The following is a 15,930-nucleotide window of genomic DNA, read 5'->3' on the forward strand; positions in this document are numbered from 1 at the left end:
AGAAATGGGTTTGTGCAAGCTGCTTAACCAAACCACAGGTTGAGAACCACTGCTGTAAGGAGATTGTTTAACTGAATCGTCACTTTTGCAGCTCATAATGCTGAAAGTAAGTTGTGTGTACAAAATGATGTACTTAAAAAAGTGAGAAGTGGTTACATACAGAAATCTAGGGGGGGGTTACTGTAATGCGTGGCTTGAATATAGTTCCTTATTTTAGCAGTTAGGAGATTGGAATTATAATGTTTTGCTATTGAGTGGTGTTTTTTAAAGCTTCATAACTACATAACTACAGGCTAACCCCCCCCCAGTCTTTGATGGGAGAAAAGAGTTAAGAAGTCAAAGCATGTTTTTCCACTTTCCCTTACAATCTCCATGCTTCATTTTGCTATCATCTCAGATATAATTGAACAACTCACTAGACATTATTTACTGTCCCATCTTCGCTGTCCTTTTCTAAAGTGGTTTCTCGACCTTCGTTATCCTAGTCCACCTGCCATTCTTTATGGTGTTATGAAAAGTCAAGATTCCAGCTGATGCCCTGTTGCTAATGTGCAAACACAATTGAAATCATAGACATTATTGCCTGCTTTCTTAACCTAGGATTGCCCCACATAAATTGTGGTTAGTTTCTCATTTTCTCTGTTCTGCCTATTCTGATCTTATCATCTTTCCTTTGGCTATCAGCACTGGATTTGTTATTCACCTCATAGCACCCTCATCTTGTGGAATCTGTGAGTGCAGTTGTGGTTATGTGCCTTCAAGTGGGATGTATCTTGCATGTTCTTTCCTCCATAATGAAATTACCTTTGTGGCTTGCAGTTAAACTAAAACCAGAGAGAGAGATGACTAATAACAATATGAGAATGTGGCACCATTATACGTTTAAATTCTTGGAAAACCATTGCCTGTTGTACTGGCTGTACAGCAACTATTTTTTCTGTTAATATAAAATTGATTAATACAAGTTAATTTCTTAGGAGAAAAAATAGATTTGTAGTCTTGTAGTTTCAAACGTTCTACAGTTCACTGCCAGAGAACAGCCACTACAGTATGTAAGTGGAGACAACTGTCTTTGGAGCTATTGCCAGTGAATTCCACTCAGTCCTATTTAGTCTAGACTCTTGGTTTTTAGGTTATGTAATATAAGAGAACATGAAAAACAATGGTAGGAGAGAATGTATTTTGCAAAGAACATTTAGAAAACGATTTAACCTGTTATTCAGTAAAAGGAACAGTCACAGTGGGAGTTGACCTAATAGGGACAACCATAACATGATCTGTTCCTGGAGAAATTAGGTTGCAAACACTCATTTATGCAAAACTAAGGTTACAAGAAGCTAGGGGTACCAACAAACACAATGGGTTTTCCAGCTGGAATTCAAACATCCCAATGAGCAAGGTCTGTGAGTATGTGTAGTCTATGCCAGCACCTAGTGAACTGTCAAGGATTGGTTGTAATGTTTTAATTCTGATCGAAGCACAGCACCCCCCCCCCCCCCCCCCAACATGGTTCTGGAGTTCTATAGGTTTCTATAGGAATTCTATAAGTTCTAAAGTATTTCACTTTTTTGCAACGTACAAATAGTTGAGTTTTGTACTGCAAAACTATTGCCCTGAAGAGTTTCACTGAAATGTCATTTTTTACAATTCATCACATTCTTTTTTAGGTGCTTGCAGTTCATGCTGCATGATAACTGCTTTTCTGCCTGCCATAAAAGTGACTACTTGTGCCCTGCGTTGTGTGTTGCAACCACACCTAACCGAAATGCAGAAACATCCTTTGCAATGAGATGAGATTAGCATCTTCCACAGGGGGACCTGCTTCTGTAGAAGCTAATGAGTGTAAACTTCGTCCCTGCAGGCCATCGAGTCACACTTAATTAGAAAATCCAGAGGGGGCTTCACCTATATTGCGGAGTGGAAGGGAGGCTTGCTTGAGCACAAGATGGGTCATCTGACATGCTTTGCTGGAGGCATGTTTGCACTTGGGGCAGACGGGGCACCAGATGAGAAAACTGGACACCAAATGGAACTGGCTGCTGAAATCGCACGCACGTGTCACGAGTCATATTCCCGCACCAGTAAGTGAAGGGGTGTCTTCTGAAAATCTCTATTACAGTCGTTCAGCAGCAAAAACTGAACAGTATCTTTTCAATACTTATACTAGCAGAGGTGCAAGGTTTTCCCCTTTTGATATTTCAACACTATTGAAAAATGCCGAATCATTGGCCCCCTGTTCCAGTTTTAGTTAGTGTGATAACATTCCCTGTTGACTTTTGGTTGACTTTCTGGTTTAGATTATCAGAGTGGTGCCTCTGAAAGATGGGTGATCCTGGCATGACAGATAACAGTATTGGGCTTTGGTTTGCGCACAGACAAACTCAGAACTGCATGGGGTGACTTGCAGAGGGTTTTGTACTGTGATGTGTTTGAGTGAATATGTCCTTTTCCCACTGTTTTTGAATACAGCCAGATTATCACTTACCAAAAAAGTTACTTGCCTGAGCCATTTAAGAAAATACCACATTACCACAGAAATCTCTGACCAGACGTCTGTGATTTTGTAACAAGAACCTGTTCCTTGAAGTCCTTGCCTGATCTGTTTTAAATACTATGCATTAATTTGTTTTGAGAAAACAACATGAACATCTAAATATTGCTACACAAGTAAAGTGTTTCTGTAGACATATTGCATCTCTCTCTCTCTCTCTCTCTCTCTCTCTCTCTCTCTCTCTCTCTCTCTCTCTATATATATATATATATATATATATATATATATATATATATATATATATATGTGTGTGTGTGTGTGTATGTATGTATGTATGTATGTGTGTGTGTGTGTGTGTATATATATATATATATATATATATATATATATATATATATATATATATATATATATATAATTGTTTCCCTTCTCTTAGCTCTGAAACTGGGACCAGAAGCCTTCAGGTTCGACGGTGGAGTTGAAGCCATTGCCACGAGGCAGAACGAGAAGTACTTCATCTTGAGACCGGAGGTCATTGAGACGTACATGTACATGTGGAGGTTTACCCATGACCCCAAGTACAGGCAGTGGGGCTGGGAGGCAGTGCAGGTGAACTGTTCATTTTTTGTTTTGTTTAACAGTATGATTAATTCAGCTGTTTACTTATTTTGCGCATTAACTATTTCTGCACAATACTTTTCCACCAAGCCCTACCTGTTGATGTAATGTAATTGACAACACATAATTATTTCCTTCTTGTTTTTTAGAATATATTTGGTATATTTTTATTATACCGGGTGTAGCCGTGTAAAAGCCAGAGGACCATAGAATTGGAATTTAACCAAAGTTGAGGGGTTGACTTGGACAGGGGTGAACATACAAACATTTTTCAAAAAAGATTGAAATCAGTTTTTGTTAGTCAAACTAGCCATGTACTTTTGTAAATTTCAGTATTATGTTGAGATGGGGTGATCACTCAGTCATGGGCATCTGCATTGTAAAATCTGGTATAGCATGTTGTCTCACTTGCATTAACTAAAAGGAAAGCACTCTTTCTATGTGTGTGTGTGTGTGTGTGGTTTTTTTATGTATTTATTTTATATATATATAGATATAGATAGATAGATATATTGTGTGTACCTTTATTTTAAACACTGAATCAGCAAATGTATTTATGCATGAACAGTACTTTGTAATTTTAGAAAAATGAATAACTTGTACTTATTTGCTCTGTTATCCATAATTGCAAAATGATACATTTTTAATAAAGCCAGATTTCTTGGTTTGTATACTTTTTTCTTTTTACTATTGTCTTAATTTGAATTATGTTTCCAAGGCAGAATGACAGAAATGTGCATGATGGGCAAAAAATCCCCATACCACATTTTGCAGGATAAGAAAAATAAGAAAAAAATTGGCTGTTTTAAAAGGTGTTTTTTTTCCAAGGTTCATTTCCTTTTCGTATCAATGCAGGCACTGGAGCAGTACTGCAAAGTAAATGGAGGATATTCTGGGATTAGAGATGTTTACGCCAGTCACCCAAGCCATGATGATGTGCAGCAAAGCTTCTTCCTGGCAGAAACACTCAAGTAAGTAGACAAACAAACCAAGAGTACAAGGACAGTGCTCTAGAATGGTTATCCATTTCCAAATCTGATCCCAGCATTTTACAATGTTGGCATTCAGCAACTAACATAATACTGAGTGTATATGTTAAACAGTTTTTGTTTTAGACTTTTAAAATTAGAATGCGACTTATGTTCAGTAATACAGTTGGCTCCTCTTAATCGAGACACAGATAATCGGGATTTCGGCTTAAATGGGACACAACTCTGTGAGACGGTTCTTCCCAATGCTATTTATGTCATTTAATTGGGATACAGTATTTTCAAATAATGAACGGAGATCGCTTTTCAGAGCAAGATAGGTTCACTTAGTGCAGTGCAGTGATTACATGATTCAGCTGTGACTTGAGTAAACTAGTGCTTTTAGCCTCACCTGTCATTTGCTTGTTGTGAAAACAAGTCTCTTTGCCACTGGCTCAGAAGGTTGAGCTTTTGAAGGAACTGGAGTTCCCTGAGGTTTCTCAGGCTGCTGTGGCAAAGAAATTTGGCTTGTCAACATCGCAGGTGTCTCACCTTGTGAAGGGTAAAGATGAAATCCTGCAGCAGTTTTAAAACAACGTCAATCCGCACTGAAAAGAGCAGGCAACGTTGAGGAGGTTGGCAACGCACGCTTGCGGTTTAGACAGAAATTAAATCATGGAGCTTGAATTTCTGGCCTCATGCTGAAGCAGAACATATAAACAGTGAATCATTTTGTCTTAGGATTAAAATTAATTGACTCTTATTTTGAATGATATATTTCACATATGTTCCTAATGTGGTGTAATTTCATTATTTTTCTTTTTATTTAGAAATAAAAAAACGGTAAACAAAATACTGTTCATGTTGTAAATTATGAATGTGACTAAGGTCCTCTGAAATGCCACTCGTTTAATTGGGACAGCCGCTTATTAAGGATATTTTTACATCTCCTCAGGTGTCCCGATAAAGCGCCGCCAACCGGTACAGGTAGAGTTATTTCAAATAAACCACAGTATTGTCTTTTTAAAATTGCAGGGTATATGATTTTAGAAACTACTGTACAAAGCAGTGTAGGCCTCGGTTTTGGCCCCTTCAGGGAATGACGACTTGTCGTTAAGTGCTTCTGTGTGAAAGGCAGACCTTTTACTTGTCACTTGCTTGTTTTTTTTTCCTGTGAAATATGGAAGTCCTACTATGGGGAGGTAGAAAAACTCTATATACTCTACCTGGATCCTAGTTAATGAGCTCCTTCGAGATCAGAAACACTAGCCAGGTCTTGTCAAACTGAAAAGGAGCACTCAACAGCCCTTTGAGATAAATCTATTTAGAGTTTTGTAGGGCAGTTAGAGGACTCAAATGTATAGATTAGATGTCACAAACTGTTAAAAAAAAAAAAATAAACTGCTTTCCTTGATGCTTTTGAAGGAAAACAAATGTAAACTTGTTACTTTTCTTTGACAATTAAAACTAGCTTCTCAAATTACAAAATAGGAGCAAATACTTGTGGCTGTAATAGGTAGGTGTAGTACTATTCTATTAAAGAGAAAAACAAGCAAAGGTATATTTTACCCATTTTTTATTAAATGATTATCATTTACAGCAAATGGTCTTCTTTCACCATAGAGGTACAAATTACAGCTCACAATGTTTTAACAATACCTCTTTTAAGCTGGATCCAGTATCTTTTGAAGCAACTTTCAAGTTGATGCAATGTCTTTTAAAGGACATTTGTAGCAGGGCAGCAGGAGAGAGCCCTGTGCATTATTAAAAGGGGCAGGGCAAGGCCCTGCTTGTATGTATGTTTTGGATTATTATTATTATTATTATTATTATTATTATTATTATTATTATTATTATTATTATTATTATTTATTGTGTAAATATGACCCTGTAGCCATATTATTGTTTATTTGTGTATATGACGGCGAGAAGCCATAGCTTTTGTTATGCAGAGTGGATAGGAAGCCCCATCCACAATTAAAAACCTTGCATAGAAGGTGCCCATCTCCTGAATGAAGTTATTCATTTGTTGGGAGATGGTCACCTGCATTTAAACCTGCAGCTCTCTGCACTCCGGGGGGGTGTTCACAGGAGGAACGAGAGAGAGAGAGAGATCAAAACGAAACAAAAGAAAGTAAATATTGAACCAGTGATAGCGATTCGCCCAGCCTGACCTATATTTGCAGTACTGTGTTCATGATTATTTTTTGTTTACCTGTTCTGTTTTTTGTTCTATGAGCAGTGTGTTTTTGTGATTTAAATATTTATTTTGTTTTTCTTTGAAAATAAACTGTGCCATAGCACCCTTGCACCGCAATTACCTTGCCTTTCTTATTGTTACTGCATCTGGCCTGACTTCACCACAAATTCAGCCTGTCACAACATTAAATATTCTCAAACTCCAGTTTATTTGAAGAAACATCACTGAAAGATTTTTGCCTCGATTGGTGTGCAGGTTGCAGGTTGCAGTGCATCTGCTTGTTTATAGAAATACAATAAAGTAACATTTTACGTTATACAACTTATGTAAATTGTCATAACATTTATTATTGTCACTGTTGCCTGGAGAATATTTATGGCCAGGTCATCAGGCTAGCCTCTAAGTGAGGTTTGAACGGTGTCTTTTAAAACAGTTCATTTCTAACAGGTTTTTAATAAAAGTATTGAATCAATTTTTTATATTATTATTATTTGTTATTGGCACAATTAATAGTGACAACTTCAACTCCATGTTGGCAGTATAACATGCTTTCTTTTATTTCTGGGCACATCCATCCATGTGCCCAGGAATCATCTTACTTAAAAGATGCAGTCTGCAGCATCTTTGCACTGGGCTGCCTTCTGTAGATGCCTGCTACAGTACAGCATTCTACTTAATGTGCTCACCTGCTTCATTTGAGCATGGGTAATCGCATCTAAAACTTCAACATTGCTTTCAGTGCTTGGTATGCAGTTAATTGCACCTGGTTTGTTGTAGTCTTGCTGGTGTAAAAGAAGTCAAGGGGGAGCTTTGTTGAAGTGTCTCTCAGTAGCTTGGAAGGTTGGGGCCAAGGAGTAGGAAACCCAACTGGTAGTATGTCAGACTGTGTGTCATGAGAACTAAAGAAAAGGAGAGGGAAGTTGACTCCCTCAAGATTCAGCAGGGCATAGAGAAGACAAGGAGGCTTGTGGCAGTTACTGAAGAATGTGATTATGATTCAGGCAGAGCTCCAGCCCGGAGTGCCAGGTCTGAGGAATCTCTGCCCGTTGGCTCTGCGGCACAGCTGGTTGATGCAGCAACATTTAGATTTCTGCTAGAAGGCACAGTGAATCTACATGGAATAGCTTTTATAATCGATGATACTACAGTGCAAGGAACTGTAACAATAGCTGAAGTCCTATATCATTTTATTTATTACATTTGTTTTCTTTTTTTTTTGTAAGCGGGCAGGACTAAAGGTGGCAATTTCACTTTGGGCAACCAGTAATGCCAGTGGTTGAGCTTGGAGTTTCTTCAAAATTTCAATAATCCATCATAAGAGAAAACTTACAAGAAAAAACGTTGGGGCTTGTGCTTTCCTCAGTTTGGACTAGCCACACTTATACTGGAGGCTGCCATACATACTGTATAGCAGATCTGTGTTGCTCATCCTTCTCTGCTTTTGACACTATGCTTGGACACTTTATGCTTTTAATGATGATTTATTTTTTCCTGATGCTCACACCTATAATATATTTCATATAATTTTATCAGGACTGTCAATCAGTTTAAAATTTTCAATCGGTTAATTTATGGGCATTGGTTAATTAATCGGTAGATTAATCCGTGCACATTTTTAACAAAGATAACAATACAACGGCTGTCAGGCATAGTAATACAAAAAAATCTGTAGAATCTAAAAAAATAAATACACCCAATGGGAATTTGGACTTTTTTTAATTATTTTTATTTTAGTAAATGTAACACATTTTCACAAAACAACCGTTCTTTTGGTTGTTTAATCTACCAGTATAGCTACGTACTTGGATTCCTGTACTTTTGCATCTAGCAGAACCTGAGGCACAGGAGAGATTAAGCCATTCGGAATCTTGTTACCCGAGAATACTTTGGCTATTGACAAGCGATGGCTGAACATGCTGTCGTAGTCAGAAATCAGAGAAAGCAATTCCATATAATGACCTCTATTTGAGGAATTGGTGCCTTCATCATGCCCTCTGAATGCCAGTTGTGCTTGCCAAGGTAAACAGAATCAATCAAGCATTTAAGAACCTCACGATTTTTTCTTACTTGCTCATTGTGATGTATCCGTACGGTTCTGCTCATCCAGTTGAACATCAATCCGAGTTTGTCTAAAAGTTTTGAGTGTAACAGTGGTTCACAAGTGACTTTGGGAACGCTTGTGTTTTTGTGCTGACTTTGCTAGACATCCCTAGATTGCTGTAGCCAGTGCTGTTCCATATTGCCCTTTGTGTACTGAACAAAATACAGATCCAGCAGTATAGTGTTTACAATTGACAGCTACCGGTAAGCCACGTATACATTTTCACAATTTGAATTTTGGAAGTGATGTGTATATCCCCTCTCTTCCTGTGTCAGTTCAGGTATTTGTTGTGTATACCACAATTTTTTCTGAGAAAGTTCTTCTTGAAAATTGGTTCGTAACCAAAATGACTACAATGTCTCCGTTGTCTAAGACATGTTTTTTTTTTTTTTAAAAAGCAATTTGAAATATTATTTCGAAGTTCTCAATATAATAAGCAATATCGTGCGAAATTTAGCTATTCTTATGCCCTTACCCTAGCATGTTTATATCCCACCTCTGGTCCCAATTATGTCCTGCCTCTGCTCACTCATGATTGGACACATGCATTTATTTATTTATTTTATTTCATTTATATAGCACCTTATGTCATAGACCCCAAGGTGCTTTACAGAAAACATAATACACACAGCATAATAAAACATTAAAATTGCATAAAAGATTATAATAAGACTATTTTAAATAAAAGTAAATACATTTCCAATTATGTATATTAAAAAAACACAGTAATAATAAAAAGACTATAATTAAAAGGCCTGTGTATATAAATAAGTATTCAATCTTGACTTAAAAACAGCAAGACTCTTAGCTTCTCTGACAAAAAAAGGCAGAGCATTCCATTATGTAGGAGCCCTTCCTCCCATACTATTAGTATTTACCCTTGGAATAACCAAGAGCCCTGCATCCTGAGATCTAAGATTCTGCTTAGGAATGTATGGGATCAACAGCTCTTTTCTAAATAACTATGTACTAATTCATTAAGGGCTTTGTAAGTTAAAAATAAAATCTTAAAATCAATTTGAAACTGCACAGGAAGCCAGTGTAAGGAGGCCAAGACAGGAGTAATATGTTCACCTTTTCTGGTTTTAGTTAGAATTATTGCAGCAGCATTCTGAATAAGCTGCAAGCGAGACACCAGATACTTTGGAATCCCAGAAAAAAAGTGCATTACAATAGTCGATCCTCGATGAAACCAAGGCATGCATTAGCCTCTCAGCATCAGATACAGACATTATAGATCTAAGTTTAGCTAGATTTCTCAAATGGTGAAAATATGCTTCAGTAATTTTCCTAATATGGGACTCCAGTGATAGAACAGGATCAAAAACGTTCCCCCAAAGTTCTTGCTTCATAACAGCAAGGGGCAGATCTTTGACTGGTTAAACCTACTAAAGACTTTTAACAGTTTGTTTATGTCCCGCCTCAGCTCACTTATGATTGGACTGCCACAGAGCAAATTCAGATCTTCTATTGGTTGATTTTATGTTATATGCAAAAAAAAAAAAAAATCTGCCTGATTTTTTGGTTTTTTTTTGTTTTTTGGGGTTTTTTTTATATTGTGAAAAAAAAAAAAAAAAAAACTGCGATCAACTCTTTAGTTGATTAATTGGTCTGATTGAATCTGTTGATCGGAGCAGCCCTAATTTTTATATATCCCTACTAGGGAACATTTAATTGATTTTGCATTCCATGTCCTGAATTAGATCTGAATCTATGCCTCATTGACAGTTTTAGGCTAACAGAGATTTGAATTTGAAAACAATTTCATCTCTGATAAAAAGTTAGGCCAGATAATAAATGTTAGATTTGTGAGCATTCTTAGCCAGTGCTTATTAACTGATAAGTACAAAGTTACTGAGGTTATCTCATAGTAATTGATGAAACCTTATCGAAAAGATTCCTGTAGATTTAGTGATGGTGAGAATGTGCAGTCTGTATAGTATGGCGATGTGTGTGCTTCCTTTCAAAGGCTATTCTGTGTGTTGAATGCACAAGGCAGAAACTGTGGAAAAAGTTGGTGATGTTGAGCCTTTACGATTCTGAGCTGTGTTGAAAGGGTCTTCTCGATGCTAGATTCCATTTTGTTTTAGTTATCATCAATGGAGAGTAATTTTGAAACATACAGACATAAAACAGAGCAATCAGATTGGTTTCAAGGTTGGTTGTTTTAGTTTTTTCAGCCAGCATGTAAATCCCTCATTCAACAAGCCCTTGTTAGCAGGAAATTTCTTGAACAATGTGTGCTAGATAAATCTAATTCATACTGGGAAAGTATCTTGACAACCTTGCACGTCAGTGACCTTGTTTCAGAGTTGCAGGGCCTTGTCTTAGGAAATCCTTTTTAGCAGGATATCTCTTGAACAATGTAAGGAAGGGTCATGTAATGGGATAATATCCTTACAGAACCACATGTGTGACCTTCACCTCTTAACAAATGTATCCCTATCAGATACAGCTAAATATCAGCTATGCAGTAGTGCTAGCATTCATGACTCATTGAACTCTGAAAAATCAAATTTTCTTAACCTTGACTGCAGGCTTAATTTTAACTTTTGATGTCAATCCTTTTACACTGGTGATTTGCTTCTGTCCATTCCAGGTATCTGTACCTGCTGTTTTCAGAAGATGATCACCTCCCCTTTGAACACTGGGTCTTCAATACAGAAGCACATCCACTACCAGTCATCAGGAAAGAAGAAGAAACCAGAAGTGTAGAAAACCAACTTCTTTAAGAAATTGTGGCATCTATAAAAGGCAGATGACAGACTTATCCATTCTTTACTCCACTGTCTTGTAACATATATCAAATCTGAGAAGAAATGGATCAGTAGGTCTGCAAATATGGGTAATATTATTGGTCATTTAGGTAGTCTTGCCCCTGGACTTTATGAAACTCATGTAAATGTACATGATTTTTGTCCCCAGCCTTACAGCATATAGCCAACAGTCTGCATGTTCCCTGTATTTTCTAATTGAAGGATTTGACTGCAGAGATAGACTGCAAGATTCTTTCCTCCTCTGTGAGGAGATGGAGGCCGCTTTCAGCTATAATTTTTGCTGTGTTGCAAAAAAGCCATAATGAACTGAATAGAAAGCTTTAGTATTCACAAACTTTTTTTCTGTTTGTTTTGTCTCTCATTTTGCATCTGTGGTGTCCACTGAACATCGAAGATCACCTTTTTAATGTGAAGCCCTGGGTCTCTACTTTAATACTGGTTACCATAGTGCACAGCCATTGTATCCAATCATGTTAAAATAGGGCCTTATCTGTCATTCAGAATAATATGTCTAATAATAGATATTCACATTGCCGAGTTCATTGTTTTTGTTGGGGAAAGAAATAGTTGCTTTCTGAGTTCTGTGTGTAGTGGCATGGTTTAGGTTACTGTGGCTTGGTTCATACTTCCACACTGCCACCTATTGTAACTCAGAAATCAGTGCATCACCCCCAAGATCAGGGTGGTCACCCCATATGCAACTGCAAAGTAGGAAATAAAATATTTCTAGGAAAATTACCTTTACAAACTCTCAGTGCTTGCCTCCCAAAGACAGTGTAGTAATGAGGGGACAATATGTCATTGTGTCCCTTTGCTAAAGAATGCAGATACAGTATAGCAATTTTAGGTGACAAATATTACAAATCATTAAATATGTTCTTGTACAGTTCTTCGTAATGGTCTGTGTCATAAATCTACATATTTGTGTTTAGCAATTAAGTGGCAAGATTGTATCAAAGATGTTGAATGGAGTTTTACATAGCAAGATGCTGGATTATGAATGAAAAAAATTGGGACAATCATTGTGGTATTTACTATGAATTTTACTTATAATTTTGACATTCCATTTTCTCTGTTTTCCCTTAGATTTAATTCAAATCAAGCTATCAATATCTAATATATGTTATCCATCTAAATATTTTAGAAACATGTTAGTGAATTTTACTGATGAAGTACAGACAAAGAGAAGGAGATTAATCCCTTTTATTGGACTAACTAGACAAATTAATTACAAGCTTTACCTCAGAGGTCTCTTCTTCAGGTGAAAGTAGGAGAGAGATTGAAGTAATAATGATGGGGATTTGCCTTCCAAGTATGTTTTGTTTTTAATTTATCTTGGAAGGCACACGCTTGTTAGTTTTATTAAGAGTGGTATTTGTTGTGGGATTCTAGGTGGTGTAAAAAAGCACAATTAGGAAACGTTTCATTATAAAATGAGAATAAAGAGGACTCCTTGTCCTGCACTGGATTATTAACTATTCAGCAATACAATGTTTACTGTATATGAAGTTCCTATTAGTAGGCAAGCCAGTAAAATAAAAACTTGGGTGTTGAAGCCGGAAGGATTTTTTGGTTTGTTTGTTTCTGTTGGTAAAATGTACTTAAAGAAACAAAAACAAAACAAACACAAAATATTTTTAGGAAGTAACAAAGACCCTATTTAGAAGGTTTTAAAACCAAAGTGTAGTCCATTTTTCATGGTTTAAATGAAGTTTTGATGTTTATCAAACTGATTTTAAATGACTATTTAACTTCAGCTTTCATTTATCAGAAAATCCATCAAAGCAGACTTAACCTTTCAGTTGTTTAAAGATGTGTACTTTCTGAATTGGTGAAGTTACTCCACAGGCTACTGACCCATTCTGTTTGTTGGACCAGGGGATATCGGAACTAGATAGACGAATGTGAAGAAAAAACACAACTCATTTTGGTCGACCTTACTTTTTTAAACATCTGATGCATTGCTTACATTGTCTTTTGATACCATGTTATGCCTAATAAAACACATAACAAATATTTGTTTTTTTTCTGAGACTGCATCTGAAACAGATCTTTTACATAATGAAAATAACTACCGGTACATAGTTTTATCCTTTTGGATTTTCTGCTACACTAAATGTAGCAGTATGCACATTTATTTGTTTCTGCTATTCTTCAAGTTCTATCCTGTTAAGATACTGTTTTATGAGGCTTAATATGGTGTACATGTCAATGTCAATTTACTTTCGCTAAATCTGCTTTATATCATTGAGTGAAAGGAAATCATTTCAGATAGTGCTGTTCCTAAATGTGTGCACAGATTATTGCTTTTATGATCACATGGATGTCAAGGGGTTCATTGTATATATTTGCATATTTCTTCTCATTTTAGGACATATTTGTTTGTTTGTTTTTTGGGGGGGGGGTGTTAAACTGGTGTATTGCCTATCTAACTATAAAGGAGTAAAAACAAAGAGAGCTGCAGTTGTATGTACAGTAGTTATCTGCAAAATGAGCCTACTTTGTTTCACTTGGGGTATGTTCTGTGGTAATACTGGAATTTTGTATGTACTGTATAGTGTACAGTTAAGTGTCATTTCCCAGCATCTATAAAACTAAAAAAAAAAAAAAAAATGTAAGGGTTTATTTTCAAATGCCATCTAAAAGTATCTGGCTTTATGACATAAATGAGTGGTACAGTACATCTCAATGCCTTTTTGTGAAATGATTATGCTTTTGTGTTGAAATTGTAATATGTCACTGTACACTATTCCTGAATAAGCATTCCATTGCACATAGTTTTTTTTCATTTTATATGCAATTAAATGTGGGTTTTTTTTTGTTAGTTATATTTGTTTTTAATATGTAAATATTCCATTCTGGCACATATGCCTTTCCACCTTTATATAAATCTATGATGTTACAGATTATATCATTTAAATGAGCTGCGAAATTTTTAATAACTATATTTGTAACATTTCTCTATTGTGAATAAAATCCTTTTAATAAATTAACTGTCGTGATGTAAATTGTCATAGAAAAGGCTTCAAATGGCTGCTTTCCTGATACATGTTAATGTCTTGACAACTTGAATACACTTTTCAAGCTTACCAATACAATTAGATTTAAAATGCAAGAATCCTTTGAATGAAGAGTTAGTAAATCATATGGACATGAAGATGTGTTTGTTGCATTGTTTACTGCTGAATAAATTGATTACAACGTAAATGTTGTGTGTAGCGGATACAGCTGCTGTGTTCCTATGTTGATGACAGTGCTACTAGACCAGCCTTTTGCAACACCTATCGAATTTCATCCATAACCTTTATGTACAGCTGTGGCCAAAAGTTTTGCATCACCTATAATTTTATGATTGAGCCAATAAAAATAAATAAAAAAATGAGCAGAAGTAGCAAAGGTATGACACTATGTGTGAGTGCCTTTATTATCCCTTGATTGATTAATTTATAGCCCCTAAGCCTGCCCCTTCCAGTGACTTGTTTATCCCCGCCCCTTCCTGTGATGCATTGTGCCCCCCACATCTGCTTATGTCCTTTGTGATTGACGGAACCAGTCATTTAGGGTCAGCCTTTATTTTAAGCCATGTGGCTCCCTCTGGTGGTTTTAATATGCCTGTTCCTATACAGGTTGATTTGTGTGAGTGCGAGATGTTAATATATATTTTATTATTAGGGTGTGGTTTACTTTGATTTGAATAATACTCTCATAAGGCTTTCATGTGAAATTACTAAAGCCAATGGTGTGGAGATATACAATTCTAGTCAGGTACGATTTATTAATTATCCCGTACCTACGATGTTTTCACAAGTCGTTGTAACTTTAGAAGAACGGCTGATTAGTGAAGGTAGTAATACATACCCCTACAGAAGCATTATAGAGGTCCAGCTCAACTATAGCAAAGAGACATTGGAGTCTCAATTTACAGCCGGATTACCTTTCAAAGATACTGTGGACCCACAGGGGCCAGTACAGGTCTAGAAAGAAGACACGTTTTTACTGGAAGATGCCACATATCGGACCCATGCACTCTGATTGTGTGTGTGTGTGTCGTGCCCCCCCCCCCAAGAAAAACTCATGTAAATGGTATTGATATCAAAATGAAAATGTTTCAGGCTGGTGACAAATTGTGTTTAATGTCGGACAGAGCAGATGAATATAAACATAAATTTTAGAAGCCTCTCTACGTCAAAAAAGTAAAAGTTTCGCCTGGGGTAATACTAGGCCATGCTCAAGCCCTGATGACTTTGAATGCTAAATACCCCATTGAAAGAGTAGCTGTAAAGGTTTATAGTGTACCTAGGGGAAGCCAAGCTTGTAATCAAGAAAATATGTTCCTAGGGCAGTTACCCAAGTTTGTGGTTATAACAGATAATGATGCTTTACTGGGGCCTATGATAAAAATCCCTTGAACTTTAAACATTTTAATGCCAACTTTATAACCTTGTACGTCGATGGTTTACAAATACCCTCAAAACCTTTTCAACCCAACTATGCTGTAGAAAACAATACAGTTCGTGAACATTACAGTTTAATCCAGGCACCTGGTAGACATCTCAAAGACAGAACTCTAATTATGAATTGTATTGATTACCCCCCGAGGTTATACCCTCTATGCTTTTGATCTAACTCCTGACCAGGAAGCCGGTGATCACTGTTCCTTAGTAAAAACAGGAAACATGCATCTTGAAATGTGCTTTTCAGCAGCACTCCCCAACACTGTAAACACGTTAGTATACGTTGTGTTTGAGAATGTTACAGAGGTATCACGGCAAAGA

General features: G+C 36.5%; 1 protein-coding gene across 3 annotated transcripts in view; it reads left to right on the forward strand.

Moving 5' to 3' along the window:
* Window positions 1–15,218, forward strand: part of LOC121316169 (mannosyl-oligosaccharide 1,2-alpha-mannosidase IA-like) — a 125,978-nt gene extending 110,760 nt beyond the window's left edge. For all 3 annotated transcript variants that reach the window (XM_041251029.1, XM_041251030.1, XM_041251031.1), the window contains 4 exons: window positions 1,862–2,081; window positions 2,928–3,100; window positions 3,965–4,080; window positions 10,978–15,218. In XM_041251029.1, the coding sequence (XP_041106963.1) occupies window positions 1,862–2,081; window positions 2,928–3,100; window positions 3,965–4,080; window positions 10,978–11,110 (642 nt within the window). In that variant the 3' untranslated portion in view covers window positions 11,111–15,218. The remainder of the gene's footprint in view (window positions 1–1,861; window positions 2,082–2,927; window positions 3,101–3,964; window positions 4,081–10,977) is intronic.
* Window positions 15,219–15,930: the final 712 nt, after the last annotated feature.

This window comes from Polyodon spathula, chromosome 5 (genome assembly GCF_017654505.1).
Source record: "Polyodon spathula isolate WHYD16114869_AA chromosome 5, ASM1765450v1, whole genome shotgun sequence".
Classification (NCBI taxonomy): Eukaryota; Metazoa; Chordata; class Actinopteri; order Acipenseriformes; family Polyodontidae; genus Polyodon; species Polyodon spathula.